This window comes from Bufo bufo, chromosome 6 (assembly GCF_905171765.1).
Source record: "Bufo bufo chromosome 6, aBufBuf1.1, whole genome shotgun sequence".
Lineage (NCBI taxonomy): Eukaryota > Metazoa > Chordata > Amphibia > Anura > Bufonidae > Bufo > Bufo bufo.
The window spans coordinates 233,772,680-233,787,807 of NC_053394.1; the positions used below are offsets into that span (position 1 = coordinate 233,772,680).

At 45.2% G+C, this 15,128-nt stretch overlaps 1 protein-coding gene across 1 annotated transcript in view; it reads left to right on the top strand.

The window, feature by feature from the left end:
* Nucleotides 1-4,634: 4,634 nt before the first annotated feature.
* C6H10orf53 (chromosome 6 C10orf53 homolog) overlaps nt 4,635-15,128 on the top strand; it is a 49,892-nt gene continuing 39,398 nt past the window's right edge. Inside the window, exon 1 of the mRNA XM_040436436.1 lies at nt 4,635-4,819. Within this exon, the coding sequence (XP_040292370.1) occupies nt 4,723-4,819 (97 nt within the window). The 5' untranslated portion in view covers nt 4,635-4,722. The remainder of the gene's footprint in view (nt 4,820-15,128) is intronic.

Sequence of the window (15,128 nt, forward strand, 5' to 3'; positions counted from 1 at the left end):
CCCCCCTGTCATTGATTACCCCCCTGTAAAGCTCCATTCAGATGTCCGCATGATTTTTACGGATGCACTGATAGATGGATCGGATCCGCAAAACGCATCCGGACGTCTGAATGAAGCCTTACAGGGGCATGATCAATGACTGTGGTGATCACCCCATATAGACTCCCTGATCACCCCCCTGTCATTGATTACCCCCCTGTCATTGATTACCCCCCTGTAAAGCTCCATTCAGACGTCCGCATGATTTTTACGGATGCACTGATAGATGGATCGGATCCGCAAAACGCATCCGGACGTCTGAATGAAGCCTTACAGGGGCGTGATCAATGACTGTGGTGATCACCCCATATAGACTCCCTGATCACCCCCCTGTCATTGATTACCCCCCTGTAAAGCTCCATTCAGACGTCCGCATGATTTTTACGGATGCACTGATAGATGGATCGGATCCGCAAAACGCATCTGGACGTCTGAATGAAGCCTTACAGGGGCATGATCAATGACTGTGGTGATCACCCCATATAGACTCCCTGATCACCCCCCTGTCATTGATTACCCCCCTGTAAAGCTCCATTCAGATGTCCGCATGATTTTTACGGATGCACTGATAGATGGATCGGATCCGCAAAACGCATCCGGACGTCTGAATGAAGCCTTACACGGGCGTGATCAATGACTGTGGTTATCACCCCATATAGACTCCCTGATCACCCCCCTGTCATTGATCACCCCCCTGTCATTGATCAACCCCCCTGTCATTGATCAACCCCCCTGTCATTGATCAACCCCCCTGTCATTGATCAACCCCCCTGTCATTGATCAACCCCCCTGTCATTGATCAACCCCCCTGTCATTGATCACCCCTCTGTAAGGCTCCATTCAGATATTTTTTTGGCCCAAGTTAGCGGAATTTTATTTTTTTTTTCTTACAAAGTCTCATATTCCACTAACTTGTGTCAAAAAATAAAATCTCACATGAACTCACCATACCCCTCACGGAATCCAAATGCGTAAAATTTTTTAGACATTTATATTCCAGACTTCTTCTCACGCTTTAGGGCCCCTAGAATGCCAGGGCAGTATAAATACCCCACATGTGACCCCATTTCGGAAAGAAGACACCCCCAGGTATTCCGTGAGGGGCATATTGAGTCCATGAAAGATTGAAATTTTTGTCCCAAGTTAGCGGAACGGGAGACTTTGTGAGAAAAAAAATTAAAAATATCAATTTCCGCTAACTTGTGCCAAAAAAAAAAAATTTCTATGAACTCGCCATGCCCCTCATTGAATACCTTGGGGTGTCTTCTTTCCAAAATGGGGTCACATGTGGGGTATTTATACTGCCCTGGCATTCTAGGGGCCCCAAAGCGTGAGAAGAAGTCTGGTATCCAAATGTCTAAAAATGCCCTCCTAAAAGGAATTTGGGCACCTTTGCGCATCTAGGCTGCAAAAAAGTGTCACACATCTGGTATCGCCGTACTCAGGAGAAGTTGGGGAATGTGTTTTGGGGTGTCATTTTACATATACCCATGCTGGGTGAGAGAAATATCTTGGTCAAATGCCAACTTTGTATAAAAAAATGGGAAAAGTTGTCTTTTGCCAAGATATTTATCTCACCCAGCATGGGTATATGTAAAAAGACACCCCAAAACACATTCCTCAACTTCTCCTGAATACAGAGATACCAGATGTGTGACACTTTTTTGCAGCCTAGGTGGGCAAAGGGGCCCACATTCCAAAGAGCACCTTTCGGATTTCACAGGTCATTTACCTACTTACCACACATTTGGGCCCCTAGAATGCCAGGGCAGTATAACTACCCCACAAGTGACCCCATTTTGGAAAGAAGAGACCCCAAGGTATTCGCTGATGGGCATAGTGAGTTCATGGAAGTTTTTATTTTTTGTCACAAGTTTGTGGAATATGAGACTTTGTATGAAAAAATAAAAATAAAAAAAAAAATAATCATTTTCCACTAACTTGTGACAAAAAATAAAAAATTCTAGGAACTCGCCATGCCCCTCACGGAATACCTTGGGGTGTCTTCTTTCCAAAATGGGGTCACTTGTGGGGTAGTTATACTGCCCTGGTATTCTAGGGGCCCAAATGTGTGGTAAGGAGTTTGAAATCAAATTCAGGAAAAAATGAGGAGTGAAATCCGAAAGGTGCTCTTTGGAATATGGGCCCCTTTGCCCACCTAGGCTGCAAAAAAGTGTCACACATCTGGTATCCCCGTACTCAGGAGAAGTTGAGGAATGTGTTTTGGGGTGTCTTTTTACATATACCCATGCTGGGTGAGATAAATATCTTGGTCAAATGACAACTTTGTATAAAAAAATGGGAAAAGTTGTCTTTTGCCAAGATATTTCTCTCACCCAGCATGGGTATATATAAAATGACACCCCAAAACACATTCCCCACCTTCTCCTGAGTACGGAGATACCAGATGTGTGACACTTATTTGCAGCCTAGGTGGGCAAAGGGGCCCATATTCCAAAGAACACCTTTCGGATTTCACAGGTCATTTTTTACAGAATTTGATTTCAAACTCCTTACCACACATTTGGGCCCCTAGAATGCCAGGGCAGTATAACTACCCCACAAGTGACCCCATTTTGGAAAGAAGAGACCCCAAGGTATTCGCTGATGGGCATAGTGAGTTCATAGAACTTTTTATTTTTTGTCACAAGTTAGTGGAATATGAGACTTTGTAAGAAAAAAAAAAAAAAATCATCATTTTCCGCTAACTTGTGACAAAAAATAAAAAGTTCTATGAACTCACTATGCCCATCAGCGAATACCTTAGGGTGTCTACTTTCAGAAATGGGGTCATTTGTGGGGTGTTTGTACTGTCTGGGCATTGTAGAACCTCAGGAAACATGACAGGTGCTCAGAAAGTCAGAGCTGCTTCAAAAAGCGGAAATTCACATTTTTGTACCATAGTTTGTAAACGCTATAACTTTTACCCAAACCATTTTTTTTTTACCCAAACATTTTTTTTTTATCAAAGACATGTAGAACAATAAATTTAGAGCAAAATTTCTATATGGATCTCGTTTTTTTTGCAAAATTTTACAACTGAAAGTGAAAAATGTCATTTTTTTGCAAAAAAATCGTTAAATTTCGATTAATAACAAAAAAAGTAAAAATGTCAGCAGCAATGAAATACCACCAAATGAAAGCTCTATTAGTGAGAAGAAAAGGAGGTAAAATTCATTTGGGTGGTAAGTTGCATGACCGAGCAATAAACGGTGAAAGTAGTGTAGGTCAGAAGTGTAAAAAGTGGCCTGGTCTTTCAGGGTGTTTAAGCACTGGGGGCTGAGGTGGTTAAACTGTCCCTTTCTTCTAGGACTCAATGTCTACTTACCTAATACGGGGCAGATATTGTTCGCCTCCTCTGTGAATTAATAATGCCCCCCATTAGTGTCCCTCAGTATAAATAATGCACCCATTAGTGCCCCCCAGTAAGAATAATGCCTCCATTAGTGCCCCCAGTAAGAATAATGCCACCATTAGTGCCCCCCCAGTAATGATGTCATATGCCCCATTATATACCAATAAATAAATGAATCCTTACTCAATATAGATTTAAACAAGTATCTTTATTTTAATAGTTGGGTATTTAAAGGCCGCAATGCTTATTACTTTATCAAATAAATATTTACTGGTTAAATAATCAAACTTTTAACAACAATTATAATTATAATTTTGAAAGTATACTTACGCGAATGCGCTGAAACCGTTATTTTCTGTTCTTTTATAGGTTCCAGAAAATTCAGTTACTGAGATCTCCAATCAAAACTTCCCAAACCACACGAGCATTAGGGATAACCCATTCCTAAAGCAGGTAAGTAATACAGATTTATTAAACTGTTAATAATTCAATGTTAGGTGCCATGACATCATGGCTCCCCACATTGAATTTACAATATGGTTCGCTCCAGAATAATGCCACCATTAGTGCCCCCCCAGTAAGAATAATGCCCCCCATTAGTGCCCCTTCTCTGCTTCTGCGGGAAAAGAATATAAGAACTCACCTCCTCCATTTCCAGTGAACACTTAAAAGCTGTACTAATGAGCGGTTAATAATGGAATTGCTCATTAGTAAGAGTCCGCACAGGAAAATACCGTAGAAAAAAATTACCAACAGGCCCACTAAAACACCGGCTTTGCTGTGAGATAGCGGCCGGGTGGCAACCCAGACTGTACCCATGTAATGATGTCATTGAAAAAAAACTAATCCTGCAAAAAACAAGCCAGTGTCACTTCTATGGCAACCTCATTGTTTTCAGAAGTCCCATAGGAATGAATGGAGGGCAGGAAGATCATGGGTGGTGCTCACTCATTCACTTCAGATGCTCTGTCCTAGGGATGGTGGGTGGGGGTCCCACACTTATGGTGACATATCCTTTATTAGGTAGGTGTGGGTGCCGCCATGTTGCTGGGTCGCACATGCGCAGCCACATTCCAGTTCTGGAGACAGAAGCTGAAACCAACCACACCTAGTGGATAAATGTGCCGGTTATTTCACACCACAGTATGATATTACGGCGCCCGGACGTTTGTGAATTGTAGTAACAGGGAAGTGGGCAGAAACGGACTACTGTCCAGACCCTGTGGGCAAACCGCGACTCCCGGGCAGGAGGGTGCACTGACAGTGAGTCGTGTGGTGAGGCGCGGCCATGGTTGCTATGGGAACCGTGGAGCGCAGTGAAAAGTAACATGCCTGAGAAAGCCCTGGTGACCGTGCGGTTCGGCCCGTCCATGAACGGCTCTGGGATAGTGCAGCACCGCGTGGCCAGGCTGCAGGGGCTGCGAGGTAGGTGGGTATTCTGGGACCTACCTTGTAGGATAAGAGAGCGGAGGTGTCCGTAGTGCGGCAGCTGAGCTAGCCCGTCAGAGGAGGCGCAGGTGCTGCCAGGTTCACACTGAGCTGCTTTTGTACATATTTATGATGCGGTATTTTTACTGAGAGGCTGTAAGGCTACTTTCACACTTGCGTTTTTCTTTTCCGGCATAGAGTTCCGTCACAGGGGCTCTATACCGGAAAAGAACTGATCAGGTATGTCCCCATGCATTCTGAATGGAGAGTAATCCGTTCAGTTTGCATCAGTATGTCTTCAGTTCAGTCGTTTTGACTGATCAGGCAAAAGAGAAAACCGTAGCATGCTACGGTTTTATCTCCGGCTAAAAAAACTGAAGACTTGCCTGAATGCCGGATCAGGCATTTTTTCCCATAGGAATGTATTAGTGCCGGATCCGGCATTCAGAATACCGGAATGCCGGATCCGTCCTTCCGGTATGCGCATGCGCAGACTGAAAAAAAGGTGAAAAAATAAATGCCGGATCCGTTTTTGCCTGATGACACCGGAAAGACGGATCCGGCATTTCAATGCATTTTTTCGACTGATCAGGCATTTTTAAGACTGATCAGGATCCTGATCAGTCTTACTAATGCCATCAGTTGGCATACATTTTGCCTGATCCGGCAGGCAGTTCCGGCGACGGAACTGCTTGCCGGATCTCTCTGCCGCAAGTGTGAAAGTAGCCTAAAGCACTTATAGGAGTGTTGTATCTGACTAATGGGGTGTGACTCCAGGGACCCCGCCTATCAGGTGTTTAAAGGGGTTCTGCAGCTTTTTATTACTGATGTTCTATCCTCTGGATAGATAATCCGTAGAGATGAAGGAATTTCATATTTTGAAATTCGTTCACACTTCATTTGGTGGTAAAAGGTCAATTGCGTTATAGATTCCTTTACCACGGACCATAACGCAATTCTGTTTTCCGCAGGCCCGGTGATGTCACGACTAGTATCACTGGCGGGGCGCCACTTATCCCTGTTTACTTCAATGGGGCTTAGCTGCGCCCAGGCCACTGATACTAGTTGTCACTCGGCCTGCGGAAAACAGCAGCGCACTGCCTACTTCGGGGATGTTAAAGGGGTATCAGCTTGTTTTATATTGATGACTTCTCCGCAGGATAGGTCATCAAGATCAGATCGGAGCGGGCGGACTCCCAGCACCCCCGCTGATCAGCTGTTTGAAGAGACTGCAGCACTCATACGAGCGCTGCCTTCTCTTCACTATTTACCTGCTCACAAATGCAGCAGTGAGGAGGTGTGATTACATCTCAGTCCCATTCATTTCAATGAGACGGCTCCTTCCTGTTCAAGGGAATATTCAATCACTTGTTCAGTTGAAGTGAATAGGACGACGTCGTTGTAATTAAACCTGCTCACCTCTGTGTTTGAGATGGCAAGCAGGTATGAGTGCTGCTTTCTTTTCAGACAACGGATTGGCAGGGGTGCCGGGAGTCCGCACCCCTCCTATCTGATATTGATGACTGTGGGGAATGTGGAGTTATGATCGAATTCCAGCCATTTGCTGTCAGCTAGCAGAGGAAGAAGACTCCACAGGGGGCCTGGCTTCAAAACAGACCGCATGTTTGCAGTTCACACCGCACTCAGCCACCCTGGCAACTCAACCCCTCTCCAATTATATCCACACATTTGGCTATCCCGTGCAGGAAGTCTTTGTGGTACATGTGGTCCGCTGCCGCCATCCTCCATTGTATGCATTTTTGCTGGGGATTGCTGTTAGCAACAGATCACATGTGCAGGATTTACTTCCCCAGTTATATATGCGCAACAGCATAAGGGGTTTTGAGCATATCCTGCCTTTTAAGACCACGTTATTTTGTCTGTACATGCACGCCTGGAGGTGTGACAACTCCAGGTTTGAACGTGCCTTGATTTTTATCTAATGGTAACATTCGGGTGCACCTGTGCGGCCTGCGTCACATGAGTCAGTAGTAGGTGGGGCTCACAGCCTCCTCCCATTGTATGTATGATTTTACGCTGGAGGTAATTTGGGAGTTGTTCACTGTGTGTCAGACTCTATGCCCCTATCAGTAATTGCTCATATGGCATAGATAGGTTAGCGTTAGGTCTCATGCCACTTTGAGATACCTTGACGGGGTGCGCGGGCTCCGGTATGTTCTTGATATAAGAATATATTGGCGAAAGTCTCATTTTAATATCAGTGGGAGGGTTTAGCCATATATTGTCAATTGCATTTTCCATTCTAGTGCACCATTTTTTCTTCGTAAATGTTTGCTTAAAGGGAGGAAATTCAAGGCCATTATTACCCTCCCAAGGAGTGCTCGACCAGCAAAGATCATGGCAAGAGCAAGGTGTGTAATAGTCTGCGAGGTCACAAAGGAACCTAGTGTAACCTCTAAGCATCTAAAGGCCTATCTCTCATGAGCTAATGCTAATATTCATGACTCCACCATCAGGACAACACTGTGACCATTGCTGCCTGTCTGCAGTTTGGTAAAGATCACCTGGACAGTGATAAATGGAAGGCAGATATTAGGGCTCTTTCACACTTGCGTTGTCCGGATCCGGCGTGTACTCCATTTGCCGGAATTACACGCCGGATCCGGAAAAACGCAAGTGAACTGAAAGCATTTGAAGACGGATCCGTCTTCAAAATGCGTTCAGTGTTACTATGGCAGCCAGGACGCTATTAAAGTCCTGGCTGCCATAGTAGTAGTGGGGAGCGGGGGAGCAGTATACTTACAGTCCGTGCGGCTCCCGGGGTGCTCCAGAATGACGTCAGAGCGCCCCATGCGCATGGATGACGTGTCCATGCGATCACGTCATCCATGCGCGTGGGGCGCCCTGACGTCACTCTGGAGCGCCCCGGGAGCCGCACGGACGGTAAGTATGCTGCTCCCCCGCTCCCCACTACACTTTACCATGGCAAACAGGACTTTAGCGTCCCGGCAGCCATGGTAACCATTCTGAAAAAGCTAAACGTCGGGTCCGGTAATGCGCCGAAACGACGTTTAGCTTAAGGCCGGATCCGGATCAATGCCTTTCAATGGGCATTAATTCCGGATCCGGCCTTGCGGCAAGTCTTCAGGATTTTTGGCCGGAGCAAAAAGCGCAGCATGCTGCGGTATTTTCTCCGGCCAAAAAACGTTCCGTTCCGGAACTGAAGACATCCTGATGCATCCTGAACGGATTTCTCTCCATTCAGAATGCATTAGGATAATCCTGATCAGGATTCTTCTGGCATAGAGCCCCGACGACGGAACTCTATGCCGGAAGAAAAGAACGCAAGTGTGAAAGAGCCCTTAGCCGGACATAGTGGTCCTTTTTTCAGGCTGATGTCAAAAAATAATAGTAAACAAACATGTGTAAATACATGATTATGTGATACACAGGAACAACAGATACAAGAACAAAGACCTGAATAGGTATATAATTCATATAATACATGGTTCCTATGGAGAACTAATTAATTGATATGATGCATGATTCTCAAGAACAAATTAAACAAAAAACATGATTCTAATGAAATAATGGCTCTCATTGTAAGTGTATAGTTCATATAGTACATGGTTCCTATGAGGAAATGGTTTAATAATGTGATGCATGAAGATTAGACAGGAAACAAGAAACATGATTCAAAAGAAATAATGGATCCCATTTGCTCCATGGGATGCAAAATACTCAAATCTGGCTGTATAGGTTCATAATGCCAGGAATGAGAGGACATGCATCAGTATTAAATCAATTGCATCAGAGGTCGGAACAGAGGGGATCACTAGAAATTGGACAAGATACATGATTCACATGAAATGATGGATCCCATTGTAAGTATAGAGTTCAAATAGTACATGGTTCCTATTAAAAGATGGTTTAATAATGTGATGCATGATTCTCATGAAAAATTAAACAAGATACATGATTCAGCTGAAGTAATGGATCCCATGTGCTCCATGGGATACAAATTACTCAAATCTGGCTGTATAGATTCAAAAGTAATTACAAAGCAGTGCCACTGCAAGGGAAACAACGTGCAGTGTGATGAAGAATGGTATAATGTACAGCGCTGTGCTTGGAGCCAGCTGCACTCGCCAGAGCTCCTGCGAGCGTGGCGGCTTCATGAAACAGCTGATCGGCAGAGGTGCACCGCCGGTGTGATAATGATGACCTATCCTGAGGATAGATCGTCGTTATATTTACCTGGATAACCCCTTTAACCCCTTCCCGACCTTTGACATACTGTTACGTCATGGGAACCACAAATTTCCCGCAATTTGACGCAATAGTACGTCATAGTGATCGCGCGGGCACCGGAGCGGTGCGCGCGCGATCACTGCAGGGGCCCGGCAGTCAGTGGTAGCCGGGCCCCTGCTGTATCCGCCGGCATCGCTGTAAAAGCAGATGCCGGACGATTAACCCATTCTATGCCGTGGTCTGCGCTGACCGCGACATAGAAGGGGTTTGTGTCGGATGAGTGAGCGCATCGAGTCCCCGCGGTGCTCTGGCGGGGACCCGATGCGACACAAGGCAGCCCGATGCCTTCTACGGGTGCCGAGGAGATTCAGCCTCAGCCTGGGTCTCCTAGGCAACCTGTTAGTGTATGACTCACTGTCATACACTAATAGGCAATGCATTACAATACAGATGTATTGTAATGCATTGCAGCGGGGATCAGACCCCCAAAAGTGAATGTCATAAATAAAGTAAAAAAAAAAAAGTGTTTTTAATAAAATTAATAAAGTAATAAAATGAATAAAGTACAAAAGAAAAAGAAAAGCCCCTTTCCCCTTATTTTATAATAAAAAACTGAAAAAAAAAAAACAAAACCCACACATATTAGGTATCGCCGCATCCGTAATGACCGGCTCTATAAATATATCACATTATCCACCCTGTCCAATAAACACCATAAAAAAATAAAAACAGTGTAAAAAAAAAGCCATTTTTGTCACCTTACATCACAAAAAGTGCAACACCAAGCGATCAAAAAGGCATATGCCCTCCAAAATGGTATCAATAAAACCATCACCTCATCCCGCAAAAAATTAGCCCCTACCTAAGACAATCGCCCAAAAAATAAAAAAAAACTATAGCTCTCAGAACGTGGAGACACTAAAACATCATTTTTTTTGTTTCAAATCTGCTATTATTGTGCTAAAGTGAAAAAAATAAAAAAATGTATACATATTAGGTATCGCCACCAGGGCTGTGGAGTCGGATAAATACTCCGACGCCGACTCCTCAGTTTTTGGTACTTCTGACTCCGACTCCTCTGTATTTAATATGCAAATGTGTTTTATAGATTCCTTGAAGGAAAGAAAGGCAACATACATGTCATTACCACAGAACTACTGGCTAGGAAGCCGCTGCCTTCTCCTTTGTGTGCTGATCTTCTGCTGAAGATAGGGCAGTGGGAGGATCCAGGAAGGGGCATTTATTGTAAAACATGATTTCCCTAGTACAGTGGTCGGCAAAGTGCGGCTCGCGAGCCACAAGCGGCTCTTTAGAACCTTCAATGCGGCTCTTTGGTGCGGGCTGGCGGGTGTGCTGGCTCAAGCTGCTTGCAAAATGTCCGTCATGTGCCTCCTGCCCCATCTGTCTGCTCCTTCCACTTTACGAATGAAGCAGGCAGGCGGGGCAGGAGGCGCATGACGGGGGTGAGATGTCACGCTGCGCACAGCAGCAGAAGGGCGGGCAGCGCGGCTCTAGTTCGGCTGCCCACTGTGAGTGAGGAGGGGTGGAATGGTGAAGAGGCCTCCGCTCAGGAGACTTGGAGCGAAATGTCCTGCAGCAGAAAGGTAGGAGCTGCCCCCGCTGGGCACTGCACTGGCCCCGCCGCAAGTGTCCCTGCCTCCTCCCTTCCCCCCACTAATACATTACTTTACTTACTAGAAGGCACTTATGGGGGATATCTGTGGAGGGCACATATATAGCATCTTATGCTATATATGTGTCATCCACAGATATTCCCCATGTGTGCGTCATCCACAGATATCCACCATAAGTGCGTCATCAACAGATATCCCCCATAAGTCCGTCATCCACAGATATCCCCCATAAGTGCGTCATCCACATTACATCCACATCTGCAGACAAGTTTAATAAAAGTAAAAAATGATAAAGATAAAATGAAATAATAATCAAGATCCAAATAAAAGAAAGTACATATAAAAGTATGCAAAAACACACTCTGGGCTCATTCCCAGGAATGTAAGGGCGCCGTGCCTGTGCTGCGGACCGCAAATAGCGGTCCGCAATGCACAGACACAGACCATGGGGCAGCTGCATGAGGATCGTGGACCCATTCACTTGAATGGGGTTCGCGATCCACATCCGACTGCCCGCACCGCAAAAAAGTAGCGCATGCTGAAGTGAATGGGTCCATGATGCGCGCTGCACACGGCCGTGTGAAGCCCGCATCATGGACCCATTCACTTCAGTGGGTCCAGGTTCCGGGATATGAGTGCTACAGTGTGCTTCCGTGGTGCTTTTGGCTGTGCCTCCGCACCGCAAAATAAGTAGTGCATGCGCTACCTTTTTGCGGTGCGGAGGCACAACCAGAAGCACCACGGAAGCATTCTGTAGCACTCATATCCCGGATCCTGGACCCATTGAAGTGAATGGGTCCTTGATGCGGGCTGCACACGGCCAGTGCCCGTGTATTGCGGACCCGCCGTATGCGGCCTGCAATATGGCAACGGCAGGCACATGGTCGTGTGCATGAGCCCTAATAGTCCTCACTGGTACTGTTGACGCAATATTTTAGGTTTTAAAAATGTGGCTCTCGAAAGAAATTTCAATCGTGGTTTTGGCGATATTTGGCTCAGTTGACAAAAAAGTTTGCCCACCACTGCCCTAGTAGAATCCCATAGTCATGTTTAAAGTTTAAGCTAACAATCTGAGTTTACACGTTTTTATAGCCTTAGCTGAATGACAGCAGTCTTTCAAATGGTTTACAGCTTCAGTCTTGAGCTATTGACTATCCATTCCCTTCACTTATGTGTCTCTAGTGTCTCTAGTCCTGCAAAAAACATATTTACTTAATCAGTTATCAGTGAGAGGCTAGGTTAACCATGGGCGTTGCGTTCCCTGTAACAGCGGAACACAACACAATGGAAAGTATAAGTATTGCCGCTCCTTAACTGTGCGTTGCGTGCCATATAGTGAAGCACATGAAAAGCATGCTTCTTCATGGTCACTTAACGTGTTCGTTTTGCGGTAACGTGACGCACTGCATGCATTGGCCTTTATTCTTACAGTAGAGAAGTACCATATTTTTCGCAAAAGTGGGGGGAAAATAGCAGTGCGTCTTATGGGGGCGAATGCTGCGACCGTCCGGTGAATAGGCTGAGAGGGAGGAGGCATCTGTTTCTGTAATGGCAGCGGGGCCTGGTGCAGTCACTGTATTCTACTACACTGGGCCCCGCTCACTGTAGTATACGGTAATCATATCTAACTTGTGGGTATTGTTAAAGTATTCCAATCATCTTAAATCTAGCGCTGTACTACTTACTACTAACTTCTTGGCAGTCAGGAGGCCGGGTGGGCGCTCGTAGCGTAGCTCACTACGTCACGCACCTGTTCTGCCCACTTTATAAATGAAGCAGGCACCGGGCCCCGCTGCCATTACAGAAACAGATGCTGGCCCCCATTCACTACACAGGGACACTGTTATGGGGGGGATCTGTGGATGACACATAAGATAAGATGCTATATATGTGTCATCCACAGATGCCCCCACAATGATCCCCCATAACAGTGCCACCCACAGATGCCCCCATAACAGTGCCACCCACAGATCCCCCATAACAGTGCCACCCACAGATCCCCCATAACAGTGCCACCCACAGATCCCCCATAACAGTGTCATCCACAGACCACCATTAGTTCAAAACCCACCAAAAGCACACCTTTTGGTTCAAAATATTTTTTTTCTTATTTTCCTCCTCAAAAACCTAGGTGCGTCTTATAGGCAGGTGCGTCTTATAGGGCGAAAAATACGGTAATTAATTTAACTTTTTGTGAATTGGGACATTTAAACTTGCTTTTTTTTTTTTTATTCCAATTTAAATCTAGTAGGAGTAGGAGTCGAAGTCGGTTCATTTTTTGCCGACTCCGATTCCAGGTACCCAAAATTGTAAAACTTAAATAAATAAGAAAAAGTAGACATATTAGGTATTGCCACGTGCGTAACGATCTGCTCTATAAAAAAGTCACATGACCTAATCCCTCAGGTAAACGCTGTAAAAAATAAAACGGTGCCATCTTTTTGTTACCTTGCCTCACTAAAAACGTAATATAGAGCAATAAAAAATCATATGTGCCCCAAAATAGTACCAATAAAACTGGCACCTTATCCCGTAGTTTCTAAAATGGGGCCACTTTTTTGGAGTTTCTACTCTAGCGGTGCATCAGGGGGGCTTCAAATGGGACATGGTGTCAAAAAACCAGTCCAGCAAAATCTGCCTTCCAAAAACTGTATGGCATTCCTTTCCTTCTGCGCCCTGCCGTGTGCTCGTACAGCGGTTTACGACCACATATGGGGTGTTTCTGTAAACTACAGAATCAGGGCCATAAATATTGAGTTTGGTTTGGCTGTTAACCCTTGCTTTGTAACTGGAAAAAATTATTAAAATGGAAAATCTGCCAAAAAAGTGAAATTTTGAAATTGTATCTCTATTTTCCATTAATTCTTGTGGAACACCTAAAGGGTTAACAAAGTTTGTAAAATCAGTTTTGAATACCTTGAGGGGTGTAGTTTCTAGAATGGGGTAATTTTTGGGTGGTTTCTATTATGTAAGCCTCGCAAAGTGACTTCAGACCTGAACTGGTCCTTGAAAAGTGGGTTTTTGAAAACTTCTGAAATATTTCAAGATTTGCTTCTAACTTCTAAGGGCTCTTTCACACTTGCGTTATTGTCTTCCGGCATAGAGTTCCGTCGTCGGGACTCTATGCCGGAAGAATACTGATCAGGATTATCCTAATGCATTCTGAATGGAGAGTAATCCGTTCAGGATGCATCAGGATGTCTTCAGTTCCGGTACGGAACGTTTTTTGGCCGGAGAAAATACCGCAGCATGCTGCGCTTTTTGCTCCGGCCAAAAATCCTGAAGACTTGCCGCAAGGCCGGATCCGGGATCAATGCCCATTGAAAGGCATTGATCCGGATCCGGCCTTAAGCTAAACGTCGTTTCGGCGCATTGCCGGACCCGACGTTTAGCTTTTTCTGAATAGTTACCATGGCTACCGGGACGCTAAAGTCCTGACAGCCATGGTAAGTGTAGCGGGGAGCAGGGGAGCAGCATACTTACCGTCCGTGCGGCTCCCCGGGCGCTCCAGAGTGACGTCAGGGCGCCCCAAGCGCATGGATCACGTGATCACATGGATCACGTCATCCATGCGCATGGGGCGCTCTGACGTCATTCTGGAGCGCCCCGGGAGCCGCACGGACTGTAAGTATACCGCTCCCCGCTCCCCTCTACTACTATGGCAACCAGGACTTTAATAGCGTCCTGGGTGCCATAGTAACACTGAAAGCATTTGGAAGACGGTTCCGTCTTCAAATGCTTTCAGTACACTTGCGTTGTTACGGATCCGGCAGGCACCTCCGGCAACGGAAGTGCATGCCGGATCCCAACAACGCAAGTGTGAAAGAGGCCTAAGCCTTGTAACATCCCCAAAAAATAAAATGTCATTCCCAAAATGATCCAAACATGAAGTAGACATATGGGGAATGTAAAGTAATAACTATTTTTGGAGGTATTACTATGTAGTATAGAAGTAGAGAAATTGAAACTTGGAAATTTGCAAATTTTTCCACATTTTTGACAAATTTGGTATTTTTTTTATCAATAAAAATTTATTTTTTTGACTCCATTTTACCAGTGTCATAAAGTACAATATGTGACGAAAAAACAATCTCAGAATGGCCTGGATAAGTCAAAGCGTTTTAAAGGTATTACCACATAAAGTGACACTGGTCAGATTTGCAAAAAATGGCCTGGGCAGGAAGGTGAAAACAGGCCCGGGGTTGAAGGGGTTAAGCTCTCAAGTTCAACTAAGTTGAAATACAAGAGCTCATCTACAAAATAAATGCAAGGTGATGTAAAGCAGCAATTTTTAATTGAAGGGGAGTGGGAACGAAGCAGATAATGATAGATCCAGCACGGCGGGGCTTATCAACCGTAAGGGCGAACTCACACATCTGGATCCCAGAGACAATATACCAAATGTGTTTCCTGGCCCTATTGCTGATTTAAAAGGTGTGTGTAGTGGGTTAATATTGATG